At 42.5% G+C, this 23,025-nt stretch overlaps 1 protein-coding gene across 5 annotated transcripts in view; it reads right to left on the minus strand.

Moving 5' to 3' along the window:
• VMP1 (vacuole membrane protein 1) overlaps nucleotides 1–23,025 on the minus strand; it is a 361,547-nt gene that overhangs the window by 70,281 nt on the left and 268,241 nt on the right. For all 5 annotated transcript variants that reach the window (XM_063954047.1, XM_063954048.1, XM_063954045.1 and 2 more), the window contains exon 8: nucleotides 9,323–9,403. In XM_063954047.1, the coding sequence (XP_063810117.1) occupies nucleotides 9,323–9,403 (81 nt within the window). The remainder of the gene's footprint in view (nucleotides 1–9,322; nucleotides 9,404–23,025) is intronic.

Below are 23,025 nucleotides of genomic sequence, written 5' to 3' on the forward strand. Positions count from 1 at the left end.
ACTGGGCTCTGCGCCTGGTCCTGGTCCTGGTGCAAAAAATACGGGGGACAAAAGACGTAGGGGTCCCCCATATTTTTAACACCAGCACCGGGCTCCACTATTCAGAGAGATAATGCCACAGCCGGGGGACACTTTTATATAGGTCCCTGCGGCCGTGGCATTAAATACCCAACTAGTCACCCCTGGCCGGGGTACCCTGGAGAAGTGGGGACCCCTTAAATCAAGGGGTCCCCCCCTCCAGCCACCCAAGGGCCAGGGGTGAAGCCGAGGCTGTCCCCCCCATCCAAGGGTGGCGGATGGGGGGCTGATAACCTTTTGTGACAAAAAAGAATATTGTTTTTTTGTAGCAGAACTACAAGTCCCAGCAAGCCTCCCCCGCAAGCTAGTACTTGGAGAACCACAAGTACCAGCATGCGGGGGGGAAACGAACCCGCTGGTACCTGTTGTTCTACTACAAAAAAAAATACCCAAATAAAAACAATACACAGACACCGTGATAGTACAACTTTATTACATACATGCACACTTACATACATACATACTTACCTATGTTGACACGAAGCAGTCGGTCCTCTTCTCCAGTAGAATCCAGGGGTACCTGTAAATAAAATTATACTCACAAGAATCCTGTGTAGATCGTTCCTCTTCTGTTTGTAATCCACGTACTTGGCAAAATAAAAAAACGAAAAACACGAACCACGGACTGAAAGGGGTCCCATGTTTACACATGGGACCCCTTTCCCCGACTGGCGGGACCCCCCGTGACTGCTGTAAAGAGGGTCCCTTCAGCCAATCAGGGAGCGCCATGTCTACCGCAGACCGCAAAGTTCCCACCATTGGATACAATGGAGCACCTATGCGCTACATTGTATCTCCAGTGCGCCGCCTGACTGACAGTTCAGGCGCACACAGTCAATCAGGAGAGTGCCATGACGTGGCGCTCCCTGATTGGCTGAAGGGACCCTCTTTGACAGCAGTCACGGGGGGGTCCCGCCAGTCGGGGAAAGGGGTCCCATTTGTAAACATGGGACCCCTTTCAGTGCGTGGTTCGTGTTTTATATTTTTTTATTTTGCCAAGTAAGTGGATTACAAACAGAAGAGGACCGATCTACACAGGATTGTTGTGAGTATAATTTTATTTACAGGTACCCCTGGATTCTACTGGAGAAGAGGACCGACTGCTTCGTGTCAACATAGGTAAGTATGTATGTATGTTGGTGTGCATGTATGTAATAAAGTTGTACTATCACGGTGTCTGTGTATTGTTTTTATTTGGGTATTTTTTTTGTAGTAGAACAACAGGTACCAGCGGGCCCGTTTCCCCCCCCCCCCCACATGCTGGTACTTGTGGTTCTCCAAGTACCAGCTTTCGGGGGGAGGCTTGCTGGGACTTGTAGTTCTGCTACAAAAACAAATATTCTTTTTTTGTCACAAAAGGCTATCAGCCCCCCCCATCCGACTATTTCTCGTAGTCCGTAGTGGATGCTGGGACTCCGTAAGGACCATGGGGAATAGCGGCTTCGCAGGAGACTGGGCACAACTAAAAGAAAGCTTTAGACTACTGGTGTGCACTGGCTCCTCCCACTATGACCCTCCTCCAGACTTCAGTTAGGATACTGTGCCCGGAAGAGCTGACACAATAAGGAAGGATTTTGAATCCCGGGTAAGACTCATACCAGCCCCACCAATCACACCATATAACTCGTGATACAATACCCAGTTAACAGTATGATAACAACTGAGCCTCTCAACAGATGGCTCAACAATAACCCTTTAGTTAAACAATAACTATATACAAGTATTGCAGACAATCCGCACTTGGGATGGGCGCCCAGCATCCACTACGGACTACGAGAAATAGAATTACCGGTGAGTAAATTCTTACTTTCTCTGACGTCCTAAGTGGATGCTGGGACTCCGTAAGGACCATGGGGATTATACCAAAGCTCCCAAACGGGCGGGAGAGCGCGGATGACTCTGCAGCACCGAATGGGCAAACTCTAGGTCCTCCTCAGCCAGGGTGTCAAACTTGTAGAATTTTGCAAATGTGTTTGACCCCGACCAAGTAGCTGCTCGGCAAAGTTGTAGAGCCGAGACCCCTCGGGCAGCCGCCCAAGAAGAGCCCACCTTCCTCGTGGAATGGGCTTTCACTGATTTAGGATGCGGCAGTCCAGCCGCAGAATGTGCAAGCTGAATCGTACTACAGATCCAGCGAGCAATAGTCTGCTTTGAAGCAGGTGCACCCAACTTGTTGGGCGCATACAGGATAAATAGCGAGTCAGTCTTTCTGACTCCAGCTGTCCTGGAAACATAAATTTTCAGGACCCTGACTACATCCAACGACTTGGAAGCCTCCAAGTCTTTAGTAGCCGCAGGCACCACGATAGGTTGGTTCAGATGAAAGGCTGATACCACCTTATGGAGAAATTGGGTACGAGTCCTCAATTCTGCCCTATCCATATGGAAAATCAGATAAGGGCTTTTACATGACAAAGCCGCCAATTCTGATACACGCCTGGCCGAAGCCAAGGCCAACATCATGACCACTTTCCACGTGAGATATTTCAATTCCACGGTTTTAAGTGGCTAAACCAATGTGACTTTAGGAAATCCAACACCACGTTGAGATCCCAAGGTGCCACTGGAGGCACAAAAGGGGGCTGAATATGCAGCACTCCCTTAACAAAAGTTTGAACTTCAGGTAGTGAAGCCAGTTCTCTCTGGAAGAAAATCGATAGAGCCGAAATCTGGACCTTAATGGAACCCAATTTTAGGCCCATAGTCACCCCTGACTGTAGAAAGTGCAGGAAACGGCCCAGCTGAAATTCTTCCGTTGGGGCCTTCCTGGCCTCACACCACGCAACATATTTTCGCCATATGCGGTGATAATGGTTTGCAGTTACTTCTTTCCTAGCTTTAATCAGCGTAGGAATGACTTCCTCCGGAATGCCCTTTTCCTTCAGGATCCGGTGTTCAACCGCCATGCCGTCAAACGCAGCCGCGGTAAGTCTTGGAACAGACAGGGCCCCTGCTGCAGCAGGTCCTGTCTGAGCGGCAGAGGCCATGGTTCCTCTGAGATCATTTCTTGAAGTTCCGGGTACCAAGCTCTTCTTGGCCAATCCGGAACAATGAGTATAGTTCTTACTCCTCTTCTCCTTATTATCCTCAGTACCTTTGGTATGAGAGGAAGAGGAGGGAACACATAAACCGACCGGTACACCCACGGTGTCACTAGAGCGTCCACAGCTATCGCCTGCGGGTCTCTTGACCTGGCGCAATACTTTTCATGCTTTTTGTTTAGGCGGGACGCCATCATGTCCACCAGTGGCCTTTCCCACGGTTTACAATCAGTTGGAAGACTTCTGGATGAAGTCCCCACTCTCCCGGGTGGAGGTCGTGCCTGCTGAGGAAGTCTGCTTCCCAGTTGTCCACTCCCGGAATGAACACTGCTGACAGTGCTAACACGTGATTTTCCGCCCATCGGAGAATCCTTGTGGCTTCTGCCATCGCCGTCCTGCTTCTCGTGCCGCCCTGTCGGTTTACATGGGCGACCGCCGTGATGTTGTCTGACTGGATCAGTACCGGCTGGTTTTGAAGCAGGGGTTTTGCCTGACTTAGGGCATTGTAAATGGCCCTCAGTTCTAGAATATTTATGTGCAGGGAAGTCTCATGACTTGACCATAGTCCTTGGAAGTTTCTTCCCTGTGTGACTGCCCCCCAGCCTCGAAGGCTGGCATCCGTGGTCACCAGGACCCAGTCCTGTATGCCGAATCTGCGGCCCTCTTGAAGATGAGCACTCTGCAGCCACCACAGCAGAGACACCCTGGTCCTTGGAGACAGGGTTATCAGCCGATGCATCTGAAGATGCGATCCGGACCACTTGTCCAACAGGTCCCACTGAAAGGTTCTTGCATGGAACCTGCCGAATGGAATTGCTTCGTAAGAAGCTACCATCTTTCCTAGGATCCGCGTGCAGTGATGCACCGACACCTGTTTTGGTTTTAGGAGGCCTCTGACTAGAGATGACAGCTCCTTGGCCTTCTCCTCCGGGAGAAACACTTTTTTCTGTTCTGTGTCCAGAACCATCCCCAGGAACAGTAGACGTGTCGTAGGGACCAGCTGTGACTTTGGAATATTTAGAATCCAGCCGTGCTGTTGTAGCACCTCCCGAGATAGTGCTACCCCGACCAACAACTGCTCCCTGCACCTCGCCTTTATCAGGAGATCGTCCAAGTACGGGATAATTAAAACTCCCTTCTTTCGAAGGAGTATCATTATTTCGGCCATTACCTTGGTAAAGACCCTCGGAGCCGTGGATAGACCGAACGGCAACGTCTGGAATTGGTAATGACAATCCTGTACCACAAATCTGAGGTACTCCTGGTGAGGATGGTAAATGGGGACATGCAGGTAAGCATCCTTGATGTCCAGTGATACCATGTAATCCCCCTCGACCAGGCTTGCAATAACCGCCCTGAGCGATTCCATCTTGAACTTGAATTTTTTTATATACGTGTTCAAGGATTTCAAATTTAAAATGGGTCTCACCGAACCGTCCGGTTTCGGTACCACAAACATTGTGGAATAGTAACCCCGTCCTTGTTGAAGTAGGGGCACCTTTACTATCACCTGTTGTGAATACAGCTTGTGAATTGCCTGTAACACTGCCTCCCTGCCTGAGGGAGTTGTTGGTAAGGCAGATTTGAGGAAACGGCGAGGGGGAGACGTCTCGAATTCCAGCTTGTACCCCTGAGATACTACTTGAAAGATCCAGGGATCCACCCGTGAGCGAGCCCACTGATTGCTGAAATTTTTGAGACGGGCCCCCACCGTACCTGGCTCCGCCTGTGGAGCCCCAGCGTCATGCTGTGGACTTAGAGGAAGCGAGGGAGGACTTTTGCTCCTGGGAACTGGCTGTATGCTGCAGCTTTTTCCGTCTACCTCTGCCTCTGGGCAGAAAGGACGCGCCCCTAACCCGCTTGCCCTTATTGGGCCGAAAGGACTGTACCTGATAATACGGTGCTTTCTTTGGCTGTGAGGGAACATGGGGTAAAAATGTAGACTTCCCAGCCGTTGCTGTGGAAACGAGGTCCGAGAGACCATCCCCGAACAACTCCTCACCTTTATAAGGCAAAACTTCCATGTGCCTTTTAGAATCTGCATCTCCTGTCCACTGCCGAGTCCATAACCCTCTCCTGGCAGAAATGGACATTGCACTTATTTTAGATGCCAGCCGGCAAATATCCCTCTGTGCATCCCTCATGTAGAAGAGTGCGTCTTTAATATGCTCTACGGTTAGCAATATAGTGTCCCTGTCTAGGGTATCAATATTTTCCGACAGGGAATCTGACCACGCAGCTGCAGCACTGCACATCCATGCTGAAGCAATAGCTGGTCTCAGTATAACACCTGTGTGTGTATATATAGACTTCAGGATAGCCTCCTGCTTTCTATCAGCAGATTCCTTCAGGGCGGCCGTATCCGGAGACGGTAGTGCCACCTTCTTTGACAAGCGTGTGAGCGCTTTATCCACCCTAGGGGATGTTTCCCAACGTGACCTATCCTCTGGCGGGAAAGGGTACGCCATTAGTAACCTCTTAGAAATTACCAGTTTCTTATCAGGGGAAGCCCACGCTTCTTCACACACTTCATTTAATTCCTCAGATGGAGGAAAAACCACTGGTAGTTTTTTCTCTCCAAACATAATACCCTTTTTTGTGGTACCCGGGGTAACATCAGAAATGTGTAACACATTTTTCATTGCCTCAATCATGTAACGTGTGGCCCTATTGGAAGTTACATTAGTCTCATCGTCGTCGACACTGGAGTCAGTATCCGTGTAGACATCTGTGTCTGCCATCTGAGGTAGCGGGCGTTTTAGAGCCCCTGATGGCTTTTGAGACGCCTGGGCAGGCACAGGCTGAGAAGCCGTCTGTCCCACATTTGGTATGTCGTCAAACCTTTTATGCAAGGAGTCGACACTGTCGCGTAATTCCTTCCACAGCACCATCCACTCAGGTGTCGACCCCGCAGGGGGTGACATCACATTTATCGGCATCTGTTCCGCCTCCACATAAGCCTCCTCGTCAAACATGTCGACACAGCCGTACCGACACACCGCATACACACAGGGAATGCTCTGACAGAGGACAGGACCCCACAAAGCCCTTTGGGGAGACAGAGAGAGAGTATGCCAGCACACACCAGAGCGTTATATAACACAGGGATCCCACTATAAATGAGTGTTTTTCCCTTATAGCTGCTTATATTATATATACTGCGCCTAAATTTAGTGCCCCCCCTCTCTTTTTTAACCTTATGTAGCTTGACACTGCAGGGGAGAGCCAGGGGGCGTCCTTCCAGCGGAGCTGTGAGGGAAAAATGGCGCCAGTGTGCTGAGGGAGATGGCCCCGCCCCTTTTCCGGCGGACTTCTCCCGCTTTTTCTGGAATTCTGGCAGGGGTATTTTTACACCTATATAGCCTTCCTGACTATATATGGTGTAGATTTGCCTGCCAAGGTGTCTTATATTGCCCTCAGGGCGCCCCCCCCCCAGCGCCCTGCACCCTCAGTGACCGGAGTGTGAAGTGTGTATGAGGAGCAATGGCGCACAGCTGCAGTGCTGTGCGCTACCTTGGTGAAGACTGAAGTCTTCTGCCGTCGATTTTCCGGACCATCTTCTTGCTTCTGGCTCTGTAAGGGGGCCTGCGGCCCGGCTCCGGGACCGAACAGCGAGGTCGGGTCCTGTGGTCGATCCCTCTGGAGCTAATGGTGTCCAGTAGCCTAAGAAGCCCAAGCTACCACCAGTTAGGTAGGTTCGCTTCTTCTCCCCTTAGTCCCTCGCTGCAGTGAGTCTGTTGCCAGCAGATCCCACTGTAAAATAAAAAACCTAAAATATACTTTCTTTCTAGGAGCTCAGGAGAGCCCCTAGTGTGCATCCAGCTCAGCCGGGCACAAGATTCTAACTGAAGTCTGGAGGAGGGTCATAGTGGGAGGAGCCAGTGCACACCAGTAGTCTAAAGCTTTCTTTTAGTTGTGCCCAGTCACCTGCGGAGCCGCTATTCCCCATGGTCCTTACGGAGTCCCAGCATCCACTTAGGACGTCAGAGAAATAAATAGATATGCTATTAGCAATCAAAAAAGCACAAAAAATACATGTTTTTAAAAAAAATTATTAGATCACGACAGAAAAATGAGGCGGAATGAAATTGACGAAATGACTGTCGAAAAGCACTGTTGTCGAATCGACATTCTTCAATTGAATATACTTTTGTCGAAAAGCCGCATTTTTAACATTGCAGACATGTCGAATTGAAAAAATGTCGAACTGAAAAAAATTCGAAAATTAAACGGCAGGTTTTTTGTTGAAAAGTACTGTATTGAATTGTCGAATCCAATTCGACAGGTTTTTTGTGTCGAAAATGCCCCGTTTTTCGACAATTTCGCAATTCGACCGCAATTGAATATACCCCTAAAAAGATTAAAAAGTAATTAGGTCGACGGTAAAAGGACGACAGTCAAACGGTCAACAGTAAAAAAAAAAAAAAAAGGTCAAAAGATTGACAGCAATTTTTTTGGGTGTTTTCTGTTTTTAAACATTTTTCTACCTCAATTTTTTTAAATACGCCCCTTCGCGGTTTCACTTCACCTGCCATGCTTCGGGCACGGTGGCTTGCTCCGCTCCACTTGCCACAAGGTTAGTAATGGTGACAGTTTGTGACTTGGATAGTCAATTTTATGAAATGCTTTGCTCGCCACACTTCGGGTGCGGTTACTAAAGGTAATAGTTTGTGATTGTGAAACGGATAGTAAATGCAGCAAAAGTTGTACAAATGCAAAAAAAGAAAACCTTTTTAGTGTAGATCTATAGACCGGATACCTTTTATAGCACTGTCCTTTTTCCTGCTACATAATATTTGGGGATACAAACTCGTGACTGGCAGCTAACCTATCCTTTACAAAGTGCCTACATATCAATAATGGGATACATATTTTATTAACTTATAACACCATTTGGTTTTGTCTTTTTCTAGTGGATGGGTGAATATTTACCAGGAACCAGCAGAGAGATGTGTGCACCAGCACGGGCCTATGCAATGCTTTAACCAATATCCTATTAGCCCCGTTAATTTTTTCGGAAAAAAACCCCTGCCAAATATCGCAATTTTAGCCCAATGGTATCAGGCTATCCTATTAAAGCTAGTTTTTTTTCTGCAAAAAAAATAATCAGTTTTCAGGTAATAACACATGGGATCCAGGATAAGTTCCCATACCCATGTGTTATTGCCACTCTGTAGGGCTGCTTATCAGGAATTATACTTTGCGTGCCTCACATAATCCTCAATAAGTGCCACTGGATGATAAGCGCACTGGCATCGGGGCTAATAGTATAGCCACGGGGACTCTATTAGCAGCTTTAATTTACCACTGCTAATTGGATTTCCCCCTTTCTGTCCTGAAGACTGATCATGATTGGAGCAGCAGGTTTCCATATCACACAACTTGCCCTGCAAGTCAGAGAAGAAAAGACTGCAGTGCAATGGAAACACAGATGGTGACTAGTGCAAATGGACAAAACAGAAAGTATTGCAGCCAGTATAAAAAATAAAAATAAAAATTCTTAACTTTGATCCCTTTGGTAATCTAGCAAGGACAGTATTCTGGCACACCTGGATGCTATGGGGTAAAGTTACTAAGAATCGCGTTTGCCCCAAGTTTAAATATGATTGGCATTGCAGGGATATGTGAGTTTTTCAAGATCAAACACAGATTTGCCATTTACTAAAAATTGTGTTTTCCGATGGTGTATGCAAATGTGTTTAAATAATAGTGTGAATGGTTCAGTTGTGTTTGTGCCCAAAAGTCCCGCCTGAGAGCAATATGCTTTGCAGATGCCTGCACCGGTATTAACCCATATTTTAAGAAACAGCACCAGACACCACTAGCAGGGTGGTAATGCCACAACCAGGGGAAAACACAATGGGGGCACCCCAGCCAAAGCATTAACCCTCCCAACTATTCAGCCAATGCCGGAGATTCCTGGGGAAGTGGGAAACCCAACTGTGGTTTGCCAAGAGCCGGCATGCAGGGGAGGCTTGCTGAGACTTGTAGTCTACCTGTAAAAGACAATATTATTATTTGGTGTGAGTGATGTGTGGGGGTGGGGGGGGTGGGGGTGGGGAGAGGTTTGGGTAGGGGGCAAATGCCATAAGCAGCTACTGGAATGGATCAGGTTGCATATAGCCGATATAGAAAGCACTTTCAAAACATAGAATGATAATGGGAGGACAAATACAGTAATCAGAAATCTGTTAAAACCTTACTGAAGCACAGGCCAGGATTCCAAGGAATCCAACTTTCTGCACAAGCTTTTGAACTGCAAGTTTAGCTCTAGATGCAAAATCCTAAAAGAAAAAGAAGAAGAAAAAACATTGTCAGATGGATATGCAGGTGTTTTACAGTAAACTCACATCCTGAGAGATGGATAAGACTATACTATACTACATATAAAGAAGCAGCTGGAAATATACACATACAGCAGGTGAAATCATCAAGGTTTGTAGTACTTTATCCAACTACAATATTACTTGACTTGTTAAATTACCTTTTTGATCCAGTTTATTAATATAGCTACAATACAGTAACAAAAAAAATGTTTTTTTTTTTTGGGAGTCACTCTCAGATTTCAATAAATGTAGAGAACTCAAGAGGAGCAACTAAAAGCCCTGAAATACGAATATACGGTTACAAGACCCTTATACTTGCACTACCTCATACTGAGAAATGTTACCAACGCACTCTCTCTAGCTGGAAACCAAGAAGGGCTCCTGTGTTCCTCTTACAGTCAGTCCTATGCTGTTGAAGAGGCAAGGTTACCTGGTGAGGTAGTCTCACCAAGGGGTCTATTCATGTAGCAGTGAAAAGCCCTGTTTTGCGTTAAACAGGGCTTTTCTCTGCCTACTGCAATACACAGAGCGGGTTACCGTGGAGAAGTCTCTGACTTCTCCAGCGGCACCCCCGCTCTGTGCCTGAATCGCATCACCATACCTTTGTATGGTGAGTGCGATTCATGAAGGTGCGGAAAGCTCTGCTTTCCGCTTCTCCATGGAGTTCAGGTTCGCCATCTCAGGACGGCGTAACCTGAACTGTAGTGCGGAGACGGCAGGGAAGCTCAATGCTTCCCTGCTCTCTGCTCGGCACCTGGCGCTGGCTCCGCCCCCGACCTCCCAGCAACCACTGCGGCCTGCCGGGAGATCAACAACCTGCGCATGCGCAAAGGGACCTGCCGCTGGACTCCGCGCATCGCAGGGAGGGACCGCTGGAGATTACCTCACCGCAGGAGACCCAGACACCGCAGCGCATCGTCGGAAGGGTGAGTATACACGAATTGCTACTTATTACAGCTATATATCGCATCAAAGCGATGCGATGTATAGTGATAAGTAGCAATTCTGTTTTCATTTTCTACATGAATAGACCCCCAAACATCTAAAGAGGGCCAAATCCATTGTATAAGCTTTGAACAGAAAGTGGTGCAGTCTCTGAAAGGGGGTTATTCACAACAAAGTTTGTTTTTGATACATTTTTTTCATGCACAGAATGACTACAGATTTAATATATTATGTTTTAATTTTGATCAAAACAATACAATTCGGAATAACCTGCAAATGCATGAACAGCCACTAACAAACATAACCCAGCTTTATTCCTTTAAATTTTGGTCTGACCTCTCAGTTTCGGCAATGCTCTTGTGCGAGAAAATATAAAAACATCCAGCATTCTGACCCAACCAAATCTACTGCCTGTTCCAACTAATCTCGGTCAGATGCTTATCAGTATTGATCATCTTGTGGGCCATATACATGCTGTATGTAAGGACATTTAAATGATACAAACAAACAAAAACTATTCTGGATAGGTCTCACTTGAGTAGAATATGTAATGAAGTGTATATTTTAAAGTCCAGAAAGAACAATTTATGTTGAGGAAATGTTTCCCCCCCCCCCCCCCCCTATAAATAACTGTCTGAATGTAAATGTCCAAACATATTTGCTAAACTTTACAAATCTTCCAGTTTTTACTGAGCCACTATATTTTCTGTGTGCCTAAAGCTACTAAAAATAAACTGCAAACAAGCTGTAAACATTCCCTAAAGGAGATCTTTATAATGTTTAAACCATGATACATGCCTTCAAACTAAACAAGACACTGCTGCCCGATACAGGAGTACTTTTTAGGAAGACAAAAACTGCCAAAGCAAATGCAGTATTGTCCCTGTTTGCTATGATCTAATTTAGACACACCAGACACACTGAATACTAATCAGAATTACAGATTACTGAATTATTTGCAACAAAGACGCTTGCTTTATAAATCTATTAGTAATTTATCATTTTAAAGAGAAAGAAATTAGCTTATACAAGTACTTTTCAATTCAAGTGTGTCACCCTCTATCTTTATGCATCCCCTTACATCTGTAATGGGCCCTACACACTGGCCGATTACACGGAAAGATATGAACGAGATATCGTTCATATCTTTCAGTGTGTATGCACCAATGATGAATGATGCGCGGCCCCACGCTCATTCATCGTTTGTGGCGGCTCATTTATACCCGCATGCCAATATGGACAATATCGTCCATACTAGCATGCAGGGCTATGGGGCCGGGTGACGGGAGAGTGAAGAAACTTCACTCCCCCTGCAGCCGGGTTGGGGGATGTGACGGAAATTTGGTTTCGCCTGCCCAGTGCCCTGCAGTGCCTATGCCCGCGCCGCAGCAGACTATGACTGCAGGGAGGGTGACGCAGCCCGGGAGCCAGCACTCAGCGCTGGGATCCCTGGCAGGAAAGTCGTGGCCCGCATAGCCCTCTTCTTCACCCCTGGCAGCGGTCACATGGCGAAGGAGCACATGTGACTGGGGAGAGCTGCACCGGGAGCTGTCAGGAGCCGGCACCCGATGCAATACAGGAAAGCCCTGATAAGCTGCAGCTTGTGCCGGCTTATCGGGGCTAATAGGATAGCCCTTTGGTATCAGTTATAAAAAAATATTATATATGCTCAAGGGTAGATTTTTTTTAGTCAGAACCCAAAAAACTTTAGTATATTATTGGATTGTTGGAGGAAACTCACACAAATATACAAACATGGCAAGAACATACAAACTCCTGTTATGTTAGGGTTTTATGTGTATGTATAATAAGATTTTATATATATATATATATATATATATATATATATATATATATAAATCTAAAATTGTCGGTTCGGCACTCCACATTGGTGAACACTGTCAGCTGTGTGCCCTTGTCAGTATTATACACAATCCAGTGGTAGACACCCGAAAACGGGTGTTTAATCACGGCACGGGGCGCTGCAGGTTTTCCAATGAAGCTAATATATTTATTGATGTTTTGGGGCTACAAAGCTGCTTCACTTCTGAGGACAAGGCGTTTGTAGCCCCGAAACCTGCTTCACTTCTGAGGACGGGGCGTTTGTAGCCCTAAAACGTCAATAAATATATTAGCTTCATTGGAAAACCTGCAGTGCCGTGATTACACACCCGTTTTCGGGTGTCTACCACTGGATTGTGTGTATATATATATATATATATATATATATATATTTATATATATATATATTTATATTTAACTTAACATTTAACTGAATACAAACTTTTAGGTTTAAATGGTACTTCCACGCAAGGAAATACGAATATTAACATAATAACCACTCATTTCACCAAACCCATCTTCTTTTAAAAAGAGCTGAAAACAGCTAGCATGCATCAAAATTTCTAGTTAAGTTTACTTTTCAATGCAGTTCTTTAATTAGTATTATCATTTTGCAATGCTTTTAAAAAGTTTCATAGCTTAATGTATGTGTTAATTCTAATCCTATAGCATAATAAATGCAGTTCTCCACATACTTGCATAAAATATCCAACAAAAATGGCAGAGCTGTACAAGCAAGGTAGTTCTTTGTGGGCAATATATCCTAAGACCCTGCACATTAAATAATTTGATAAAATAATGTCTGAACATAATTTAAGTCATTTGCACTAAGTATACTAACCAAGAACATGCACACTGCATATTTTATGTAGTATACATACATACATACATACATACACACACGTGTGTGTATGTGCGAGTATCTATATCAGACACTAAGGCTTGTCGTCAATATTTCAGGCCACCACTAGGTCATTTTTCTAGATCCCAATATGGCAGCAACCATTGTAGATGAAAACAAGGGTAGTGTTGATTACCTAATGTTTTGAATTAATAGGTGTGTTAATGAATCATTCAATTGAAACCCTCTGATTGAACTTGTACTAATTCCAGAAATAACATTACAGTGATAAGTGTTAATGAATACTAACAATAAAAGAATATAAAGAAAACAATAAAAACATTCACCATATGCTTACTGACCTTGTGTCAGTCAAAAGTTAAAACGATGTCCATTATGACATTAGGGGGTATACTTATCAATGCTCCGAGATAGATAAAACTGTAAGAGACAAAGGTGGTCATTCCGAGTTGTTCGCTCGCTAGCAGTTTTTAGCAGCCGTGCAAACGGTATACCGCCTCCCACTGGGAGTTTATTTTAGCTTAGCAGAAGTGCGAACGAAAGGATCGCAGAGCGGCAACAAAATATTTTTGTGCAGTTTCAGAGTAGCTCAATACCTACTCAGCGCTTGCAATCACTTCAGACTATTCAGTTACTGTTTTGACGTCACGAACATGCCCTGCGTTCGCCCAGCCACGCCTGCGTTATTCCTGGCACGCCTGCGTTTTTTCGAACACTCCCTGAAAACGGTCAGTTGACACCCAGAAACGCCCTCTTCCTATCAATCACTCTGCGGCCAGCAATGCGACTGAAATGCTTCGCTAGACCTTGTGTGAAACTACATCGTTCGTTGTAATAGTACGACGTGCGTGCGCATTGCGCCGCATACGCATGCGCCGCATACGCATGCGCATTGCGCCGCATACGCATGCGTGCCATTTTTTTGCATGATCACTGCGCAGCGAATGAAACCAGCTAGCGATCAAACTCGGAATGACCACCAAAGTACTAACCAATCAGCTCGGAAATGTAATTTTTCAAACACAAATTGTAAGGTAGAAGATGATTGATTAGCACTTTATCTCTTTTTTTTTTCTCTTGGAGGTTTGATAAACACCCCCCTAAAACATACAATTACAGTTTAGTATAGAACCATGTAATATGTATGTATGTATGTATGTATGTATGTATGTATGTATGTATGTATGTATTTATTTATTACATACATAAACACATTATATATACACGTTATATAAACAAACTCATAAGGCCATTTCGCACATAAGTTACATTGATTTTCAAATATGGATGGGAAACAAATACTGATCACTGGTTATTTTGCCTACGGGAGGCCACATTTCACTTTAACTGTACAGTCATTATTCTGATAATTAAAGCTTTAAAAAAAAGAAGCAAATTTAATCACTTTTAACATTGTCTTAATTTAATATAAACATTTATTAAAAACAAGTTTAAAAAAAATCGACATGCCATCTCAAAACTCTAATTATTAGTAAAGAAAAATAGATAAAAATAAAGATGAAAATATCTGTTTACTAATATATGACAAAGCAAAAATGTGTTTAAAAAAAATAACGGAAAACTAGACACATTGGGGAGGGGGGTATTTATCAAAACTTGAAGAGAGATAAAATTGTGAGAGAAAAAGTACCTTCCTATCAGTTCCTGTCATATTTCAAACATAGCCTGTAAAATGTAAGGTAGAAGCTGACTGTCTAGTATTTTATCTCTCAATTTTATCTCTCTCTGAGCTTTGATAAATACCCCCTAATGTATCGGACTGCAAAAAAAGACTAAAAAAGATCAAGGATGAGTTGAACTTCAAATTTTAAACGTCTACAAAAAGAAAAACAAATGTGTGATTCATTCGACTAAAATTCCATGCCTTGGTTTAAATTCTCTCTACATTAACTTGTTATACTCTTCTGGACACTTACCCGTAGTCGCTTTGGAACAAGATAAGGGAAAGGTTAGAAGCTTTTTTTTTTAGACTGTCAAACAGATGTGATACCACAACTACACACTTAAAATTGTTTGATTTTTTTTTCATCTACAATATAATATGGTGTGTGTATACATTAATTTCCCAGAAATGTCCTCTATTACCCACATAATTACATAATAATAATAATAGTAACAATAATAATAATAATAATAATAATAATAATAATAATAATAATAATAATAATAATAATGTTCTTACATGTATTTACTAAATTTACACATGACTGTGTATCTGTACTTAGGATGTGATGCAAATCCATACCTTTACCCTTTTGGTAAACAGACCATTATTTTCTAGTACCGTAATCTTTCACTTTTCTCCCAATATCTCACAATTCCTATAAAATGCTTGAGATTTTAACTGGTGGAGAAATTGGGAAATAACTTATCTCACAATATCTATAGATATCTATCGGGTGTCACCCCTCAGCACCCTCGACGACACAAGACTCTTTCCTCTTCTATTCTATTCTATTCCAAAAATACATGAGAACAGTCAGAATAGTTTATGTACTTGTCTGTACTCAACGTTTCATGTATGCAACAGATCTAATTATAAGACAAAGCACTGTGCTGTATTATTGACTGGAGTAGCAAGGTATCCATATAAATGACTGCCACTATACAGTAGATGGACTTTTTATGGTCAGGCTGATCTCATTTAGAACTGGCTCTATGAGTTTTAATCACAGATTTTTACATTCAAAATAACTTTTTAGGTATGATCAATCAGGATTGAAAATCCAATTAGAAACGTTAACCGTGGCTTTCAACTGACTGAAGCAGCCCTTGGCCACTATAGAATAGAGTATGGAGAGGCAGGCTCTTATTCAATAAGGGTTAATCAGCACAGAGATTTCCTATTGATTAATCATTTCATAGTAGCCTCTACCTCACAGGTTCTCAAACTCGGTCCTCAGGACCCCACACAGTGCATGTTTTGCAGGTCTCTTCACAGAATCGCAAGTGAAATAATTAGCTCCAGCTGTGGACCTTTTAAAATGTGTCAGTGAGTAATTAATACACCTGTGCACCTGCTGGGTTACCTGCAAAACATGCACCGTGTGGGGTCCTGAGGACCGAGTTTGAGAACCACTGCTCTACCTCATAAATCATAAACTTACTCTCTAAAAGACCCACAGCATCATCTGATAATTCTGAAATTTGGAGTACAGCTATGAAACCCTTATTTAGGGATAAAAGAAGACTCTCTGCTAGATGCATGCTTTAGAAGATGTCTGTTATAGTATGATAAATAAATTTACATTAAAACTTAACTTTTATTCTATTTCTTAAGAATTATAGGAGATTCCTATGAATACTCACCACCACCTAACAAGCTTTAAAATGATAATGATCACTAAAGATGTCCCTAAATACAGGACACATTATACTGAAGATTTGAAACCTCTACCAAGGAATCTGTGATCATAGCTATAGGTTAGGCTCCCCCTCGGTGGCAGACCAATATATGTCCATAATTATCCATAATCTCAAATTGACATTGCCCAGGGTATATTTTAGTCAGCTCTGCTAGATCGGTTATATCACCCTCTTAAACTCAAGAAAATTAAGTGATTATATGGAATCTGCTTTTTTTATTACTACCAGGTTTATACTTCACTGTTAATCTATTTGTCTCCAGTGACTTTCTATCATAGAGCCCCCTGGTCAGTCCCAAATATACACAGTGTGGACATGAATTGTCCACCAGCTAATGTTTTGTTTAATATGAGCAGAAAATCAACAGGATGCTATGAGGCACATTCAATTGAACACGATAAAAATAAAATAAAATAAAAATTAAAAAAACGGGAAAAAATTTGAGCAGCTGAAGGTTTCTGGTAATAAATTAAACACAAGAACTTCTGCAGAGTTAATTTCTATAGGAAGTAACGTTCCTTTTTTTGCACAGCTTCTCAGCAGGTGCACTGTCAGGACTTGGGGCCTAATTCAGATGTGATCGCAGCAGCAAATTTGTTAGATAATGGGCAAAACCTTGTGCACTGCAGGGGGGAGGGGCAGGTATAACATGTGCAGAGAGAGTTAGATTTGGGTGGGTTATTTTGTTTCTGTGCAGGGTAAATACTGGCTGCTTTATTTTTACACTGCAATTTCGATTCAAATCTAACTCTCTCTGTACAGGTTATATCTGCCCCCCCCCCGCAGTGCACATGATTTGCCCACTCGCTAACAAATTTGCTGCTGCGATCAGATCTGAATTAGGCCCTTGGTTCATCACCCACTGCACAACCCCCGACTAATTAGGCACTGGACATTCTCAATTAGCCTGATTGGGCCAATAATTACATGTCATTATTAAGGTGAAATTCTGCAAAGTACAGAGTAATAGGTGAAAAGATGTGGGACAGGTATATTGGGGTGTTGTATGGATGGGACAGGTGGGATTTACAAAAAACAATAAACAATATAGATAAATTAAAGTAGTCGCAAATTACCCCCCAAAAAAATTTGTTTGAAACATTTTTATGCACCCCAAATCTAAAGTATTTATTTAAATGAATATTTAAAAAAAAATTACTTAAAAAATGCAATTAGCCATTTTAAAAGCTCAAAATATTTTTCTTTGGTACAGTAACAAACAGCTACACTGTTACTCAATATTTATTTGTAGCTTTTTAGGGTACAGGCTGATTTTTACAATTTTTTTTCCCATTTATTGCGGGTTTTTGCTGGAAAAATTATCACGCCCAATTGTTTTCAATTGGATAGCACAGAATTGGGATCGTACAGACCTGAAGTAATTGAAAAAGGGGCATGATAGGCGTGTTAATTTTTCTGGGAAAAATTTAGCCAATAATATGAGTGCCCCTAAGCCTCCAAATGGAAGGGGTTTTCTCGTAAATGATATCCCCAGTAATAAGTAAGAAGGTAAATAGAATTTTTTTTTAAAACATTGTCTATTGCAAAAAAGCAAGATCAAGTCTAGAAAATACCTTCAGTGTATGATTGGTCTAGCAGTTGCTTCCGTATCCATATTTCTAACAAAAAGGATGTATCAGATCACTGTGATAATGACTTATCTGAAGAGGTAAACCTACTAACCTGTCTCTTGTGGAGCTTATTACAAAGCTAAAATCCCCACTTGCTAGGAATAGCACAGACTGAAGTGCTGAACCCTTCTATATAATCATGAAGGACATTGGACGTCAGGATAGGCATACAGCACAAAGTGACAATCCTCAGTGTGCTACGGGAACGGTGCGCCGCCATGTTAGCTGAGGTCAGCTGACTGGCTCACTGCCAATCCTGAGCTGGTTCCGGATCAGTTGACTTTTAAAGCCAACCCCCGCTGGCCAGGGGGGATAAAAGGGGCAGATCATCAGTGTTTCCAGTGCTTTTCCATCCAACAACTCTGGCTCCATTGGTTCCAGCCGATAAATGTAGACTGACTGTTCCAGCCGATACACACAGACCATCAGTCCCAGCTGATATGCTTAGTCCATCGGTTTCAGACGATAAGCACAGTCTCTCAGTCCTGTTAGCTCAGTTTATAATCTGTTCCTTTTGTTCTAATCTGTTCACAACTTCCAATGAGTCATCTCAACTGTTTCTTAGTCCTGCCATCCTATTAACCAAGCACCCAGACAGGGGGCAGGGATCTGCTCGCCAGACCAGCCACTTTTACATCACTGCACACTGACACCTCATCAAACCAAAATCAGATACCGGATTGACAACCTCAGTCCGTGACAGGCTCTATCCAACAATATTTTACTATTTTTTGTTATGCAACTGATTTGTTTTTTATTTTATTAAATAGTGTTTTTTTTATACATGAGTTGGATTTTTTAATTAAAGACTTGGTTAAGGCGCTACTAGTGGTTAATAGAATTTTTTCTAAAGGGGAACTGGTTTAAACCCCAAGTTTGCAGCCTTCCAATTTTCTGCAAATACGGATTGGGCGTGATGTAGCCTTCTTTTTCTTATATTGTTTCTATACTGCCAACCTAAACATTTCCTAAAAGTCTGGTAATTTCTGTAACGTCCTGACAAGCCATGTGGATCTAATTCACTATCTACTACTTAGGGCAGGTCTAGCCAACCTGTGGATATCCAGCTGTTGTGAAACTACAAGTCCCAGCATGCACTTCTACACTTTTGCTATTAGGAAATGCTAAAACTGTGGCAGAACATACTGGGATGTGTAGTTTCACAACAGCTGGAGAGCCACAGGCCTGAGTTTATTTTTATTTTTTTTAAATGTTAGTAAATGTGTGTTTTAGTGCTGGAAACAAACCATCGATTTAGAGTGATTTTTATTAACTTAAAATCGATAAAAACCGAAGAAAAGTCACAAAGTAGTAAATATTCCCCTTAGACACATTTGTGGATTTCTTTTATGTTCCTGATATGACAATATGGAACATTAAGACATCAACGGTAAAAAAGTCTAAGTTCCAAAGACTTAAGAAAATAGTTTCCCTTATGCAAATTGCTTGAAGTATTCAAAATATGAAATGGACATTATTTCATTTCTACAGATACTACATCATTTAATTTCCCCCAAGATACTACAATGGAATCAAACATGCTTGTTGGATAAAGACTGTCTGTGGTCAGGCAATAAAATCTCGTCTGCTGCCTCCACTGTATAGAGGATGATTAGCTCAGTGGAATAAAATGTTCCTGATCGCAGGATGTGACCATGAAACAGACTTAAATTACAAGAGATCTCTTCAGGTTTATAGATTACAAAATGCTTCAGCAATGATGAACTCTGTCTGAAGAAATAAATATGACCATATATAAAGGACATTGGACTATGTATTAGCCTTACTATATTTATATTCATCAAAGGTAGAGACTACAAAAACACAGGTCCAAAAACATCAGCGCAGCAAACGTCTGAGGGCTGGAGAAAGACACAAACTCTGGAGTTAGGAGATATCAGGGAGCTCACATGATTTATCTTTTCTACTATATATATGCACCTGCTTCATATACTTGGAAAGAATAATAATAATAATAATAATATTAAGAATTATTATTTTATTCACATTGCGCTTTTCATCAACAGTACTCAAAGTCACTTTACAGATATCAAAAACATAGTACACAGTACAAAGGACTTCTTATTACAGCAAGTAGGAAAACCACACAGAAATAAATAAAAAGCAAACAGAACCCAGAGAAATTGCAGGATTGGTGCAGACATTTTGGTTACAACTTCTACGGGTTATATAATCCGACCCCTCAAGACGAGGCAGCCATCTTGGGTGCACTACATAGGATTGCACTTGGGTAGAAAAGGTCACGGCTAGAAGTAATGACACAAAATGGATGGTTGCAGCATCCTAATGCTAGGAGTAGGCTCCAACATAACCGTCAGATCCATGTATTTTTCACCCCATCCACAAGATTACAAGGTGAGGCAGACATGTTGGGCGCACTATGAAGGTTATACTGTGTAAAATAAGCCATACAAGGAAGACCTAAGGCAGGGGTAGCCAACCCTGGTCCTCGAGAGCTACCAACAGTTCACGTTTTCCAGGTCTCCACACAGAATCACTAGTGAAGTAATTAGCTCCAACTGTGGAACCTTTTAAAATGTTTCAGTTAGTAATGACTACACCTGTGCACCTGCTAGGTGAGCTGGAAAAAGTGAACTGTTGGTAGCTCTTGAGGACCAGGGTTGGCTACCACTGACCTAATGCATATATCGGAAAACGGACGTGTCTAGTAGTATTATATATCATGCATATAAGGGGTTACAGGAAGAAAACAAATATAGGTATCAGACAGATGTAGAAAGCAGTTTATAGAAGGCGTAAGTGCAAGGTAGAAAAACAAAACACACCGTAGATACAGAGGTGACAATTAAAAAGAAAAAAAAAATAGAGGGACAGGCTAGAACCAACAAAATTATGGGGTAAATAAATGTAAAGGATGAGATTAAAGCTTCTTGTAGAAAAGGGAGTAGTGCTGTGAATGCAGCAGCAAGGGGTGTGGTGGAGGTGGCCAGAGAGGGTGCACAACACAGGATCCAGAGGCCTGTGAGGCCCATCCGCAGCAGTAGGGACATCAGTACCATACACAGTGCTGTGGCAGCGCAGTCGGCAGCGGTGGGCAGAGCTGGAATTCATATATGGGCTGCTGCGGTTCGTGGGCTATAGCTCCAGTGATCAGCGCTGGATAGACCTGTGATGCTGCGGTGGAGGTACTCTGCTTCTCATGGTGTGCCGATGGCACTGGAAAACTTCAGGGCTTGCGGATGACCTTAGTTTGTGGAGCTGGGGAAGGGAGCTCTGCGAGCATATGACCATCCTCGGTCCCCTCTGGATGTTAACCATACCATGTAGCTCGAATACTATTCAGTCATTTATAATATACTGTCCATAACATAGATATATCATATTTCTATTTTTAATTCCAGTCCACAATGCATTTTTCTCTCTCCATTTTTTACAATGCAATACTGTATTTTAAGAGGAAAAGCTAGTAATTTGATCCTTATAAAGGCAAAAAAAAACAGACTTCTTTCACATATAGGTTTTGTCTTACAGATGGTCTAAGCCGGCTATACTGTGCATAACCACAGTGTAAGTAAATATGTTCCTCTTAGGAAAATACAATGATATTACAGTATAGCAGATTGTCTTTACTGCCCTGCATTTGCCAAAATCGTACCTTAATATTTAATACTCTGAAAGCAAAAGTGGATTAAACAGTCCGTCACAACTAGGTGCCAGAATAATTTTAAAGATGGGAGTATAACCAATTTATGATATTTGGGATATTTCAAGAAATGTTGCCATGGAAGGTGGAGAAATTATCACATAAAATGTTGCCAGCATTACAAGGGCCCTTTAGGACAGTATGCCAGTTCACGTCGTAATTCTACAAAATGGAATGCCATAATTCGCAGAGCAAAATGAAGACTGATCGTATCTTTAGATTAGTGAAGATGGAAAAATTAAATAATAGTTTGGAAAAACAAAATAATGGTAATTAAGTCAATAGTGCACACCTGCGCCTGTAGTAGTGACATACTGCTCAGACACAATAAAATATCCAGGATGAAGGAAGGGATTTGAGCCCAATAACAGGAAAGAATGATTGAGCTCTAGCCAAACTGTACAGTATCGGTGATAAGCTTAGAGGCCACACAAAAGGAAGCTTAAGAATATGCAGCTGAAATGGGAAGCCAGCAGTGGGCACAAAAAAGGTCCACATTAATATAGTATAAAGCTTGGACAACACAAATATATGAACATAGCACAGGATGTTATAAAGGAACTGCTAACATTTAAAACAACATGGGTAGGGTAAAATGTGCAGTGATAGGACTGTGCTAAAAAGTATGTACCCCGACATATGCATTACTTGGGATGAAGTAACATGACACCTTGTACCTTTAAATGTAAAGTGAACTACACAAAGCCGTTTAGAGACAGTTTCTTTTCTTTTACAGAAAATAGGAAATGGTTTTTGTGTAGGACAGCAAATTAAAGGGGGGTACACACGGAGAGATCCATGCTTAAATTCTAAGCAATCTGACTAGATTGTTAGAAATTAAGCACGGATCTCTAGGTGTATATGCCACATTGCGATAGCGATGCGCGGCGCTATCACCAGTACTAGATTGGCCTGCATGCAGGCACAATCTAGCACATCGCTTATATCACCGCTTGTAAAATGAGCGGCACCCCCCCTCGGCACACATCGCGCTGAGTGGGGAAGAGATGTGTGCTGAGTGTTTTGTGATAGATCGCTCAGCACACATCTCTGGGGAAATCTCCCTGTGTGTACTGGCCTTAAGTCTAACAGATCATTTTCATTTCTTTAACCATCAGTGTGCATGAAAACATTATCCAATTTATTCAGGTGGTAGAATCTTACGGAGACATGGTAATTAAAGTCTGATATAAAATCAAACACAAAGGCGTATTTATATGAAAGCACA

Source organism: Pseudophryne corroboree, chromosome 2, assembly GCF_028390025.1.
Source record: "Pseudophryne corroboree isolate aPseCor3 chromosome 2, aPseCor3.hap2, whole genome shotgun sequence".
Lineage (NCBI taxonomy): Eukaryota > Metazoa > Chordata > Amphibia > Anura > Myobatrachidae > Pseudophryne > Pseudophryne corroboree.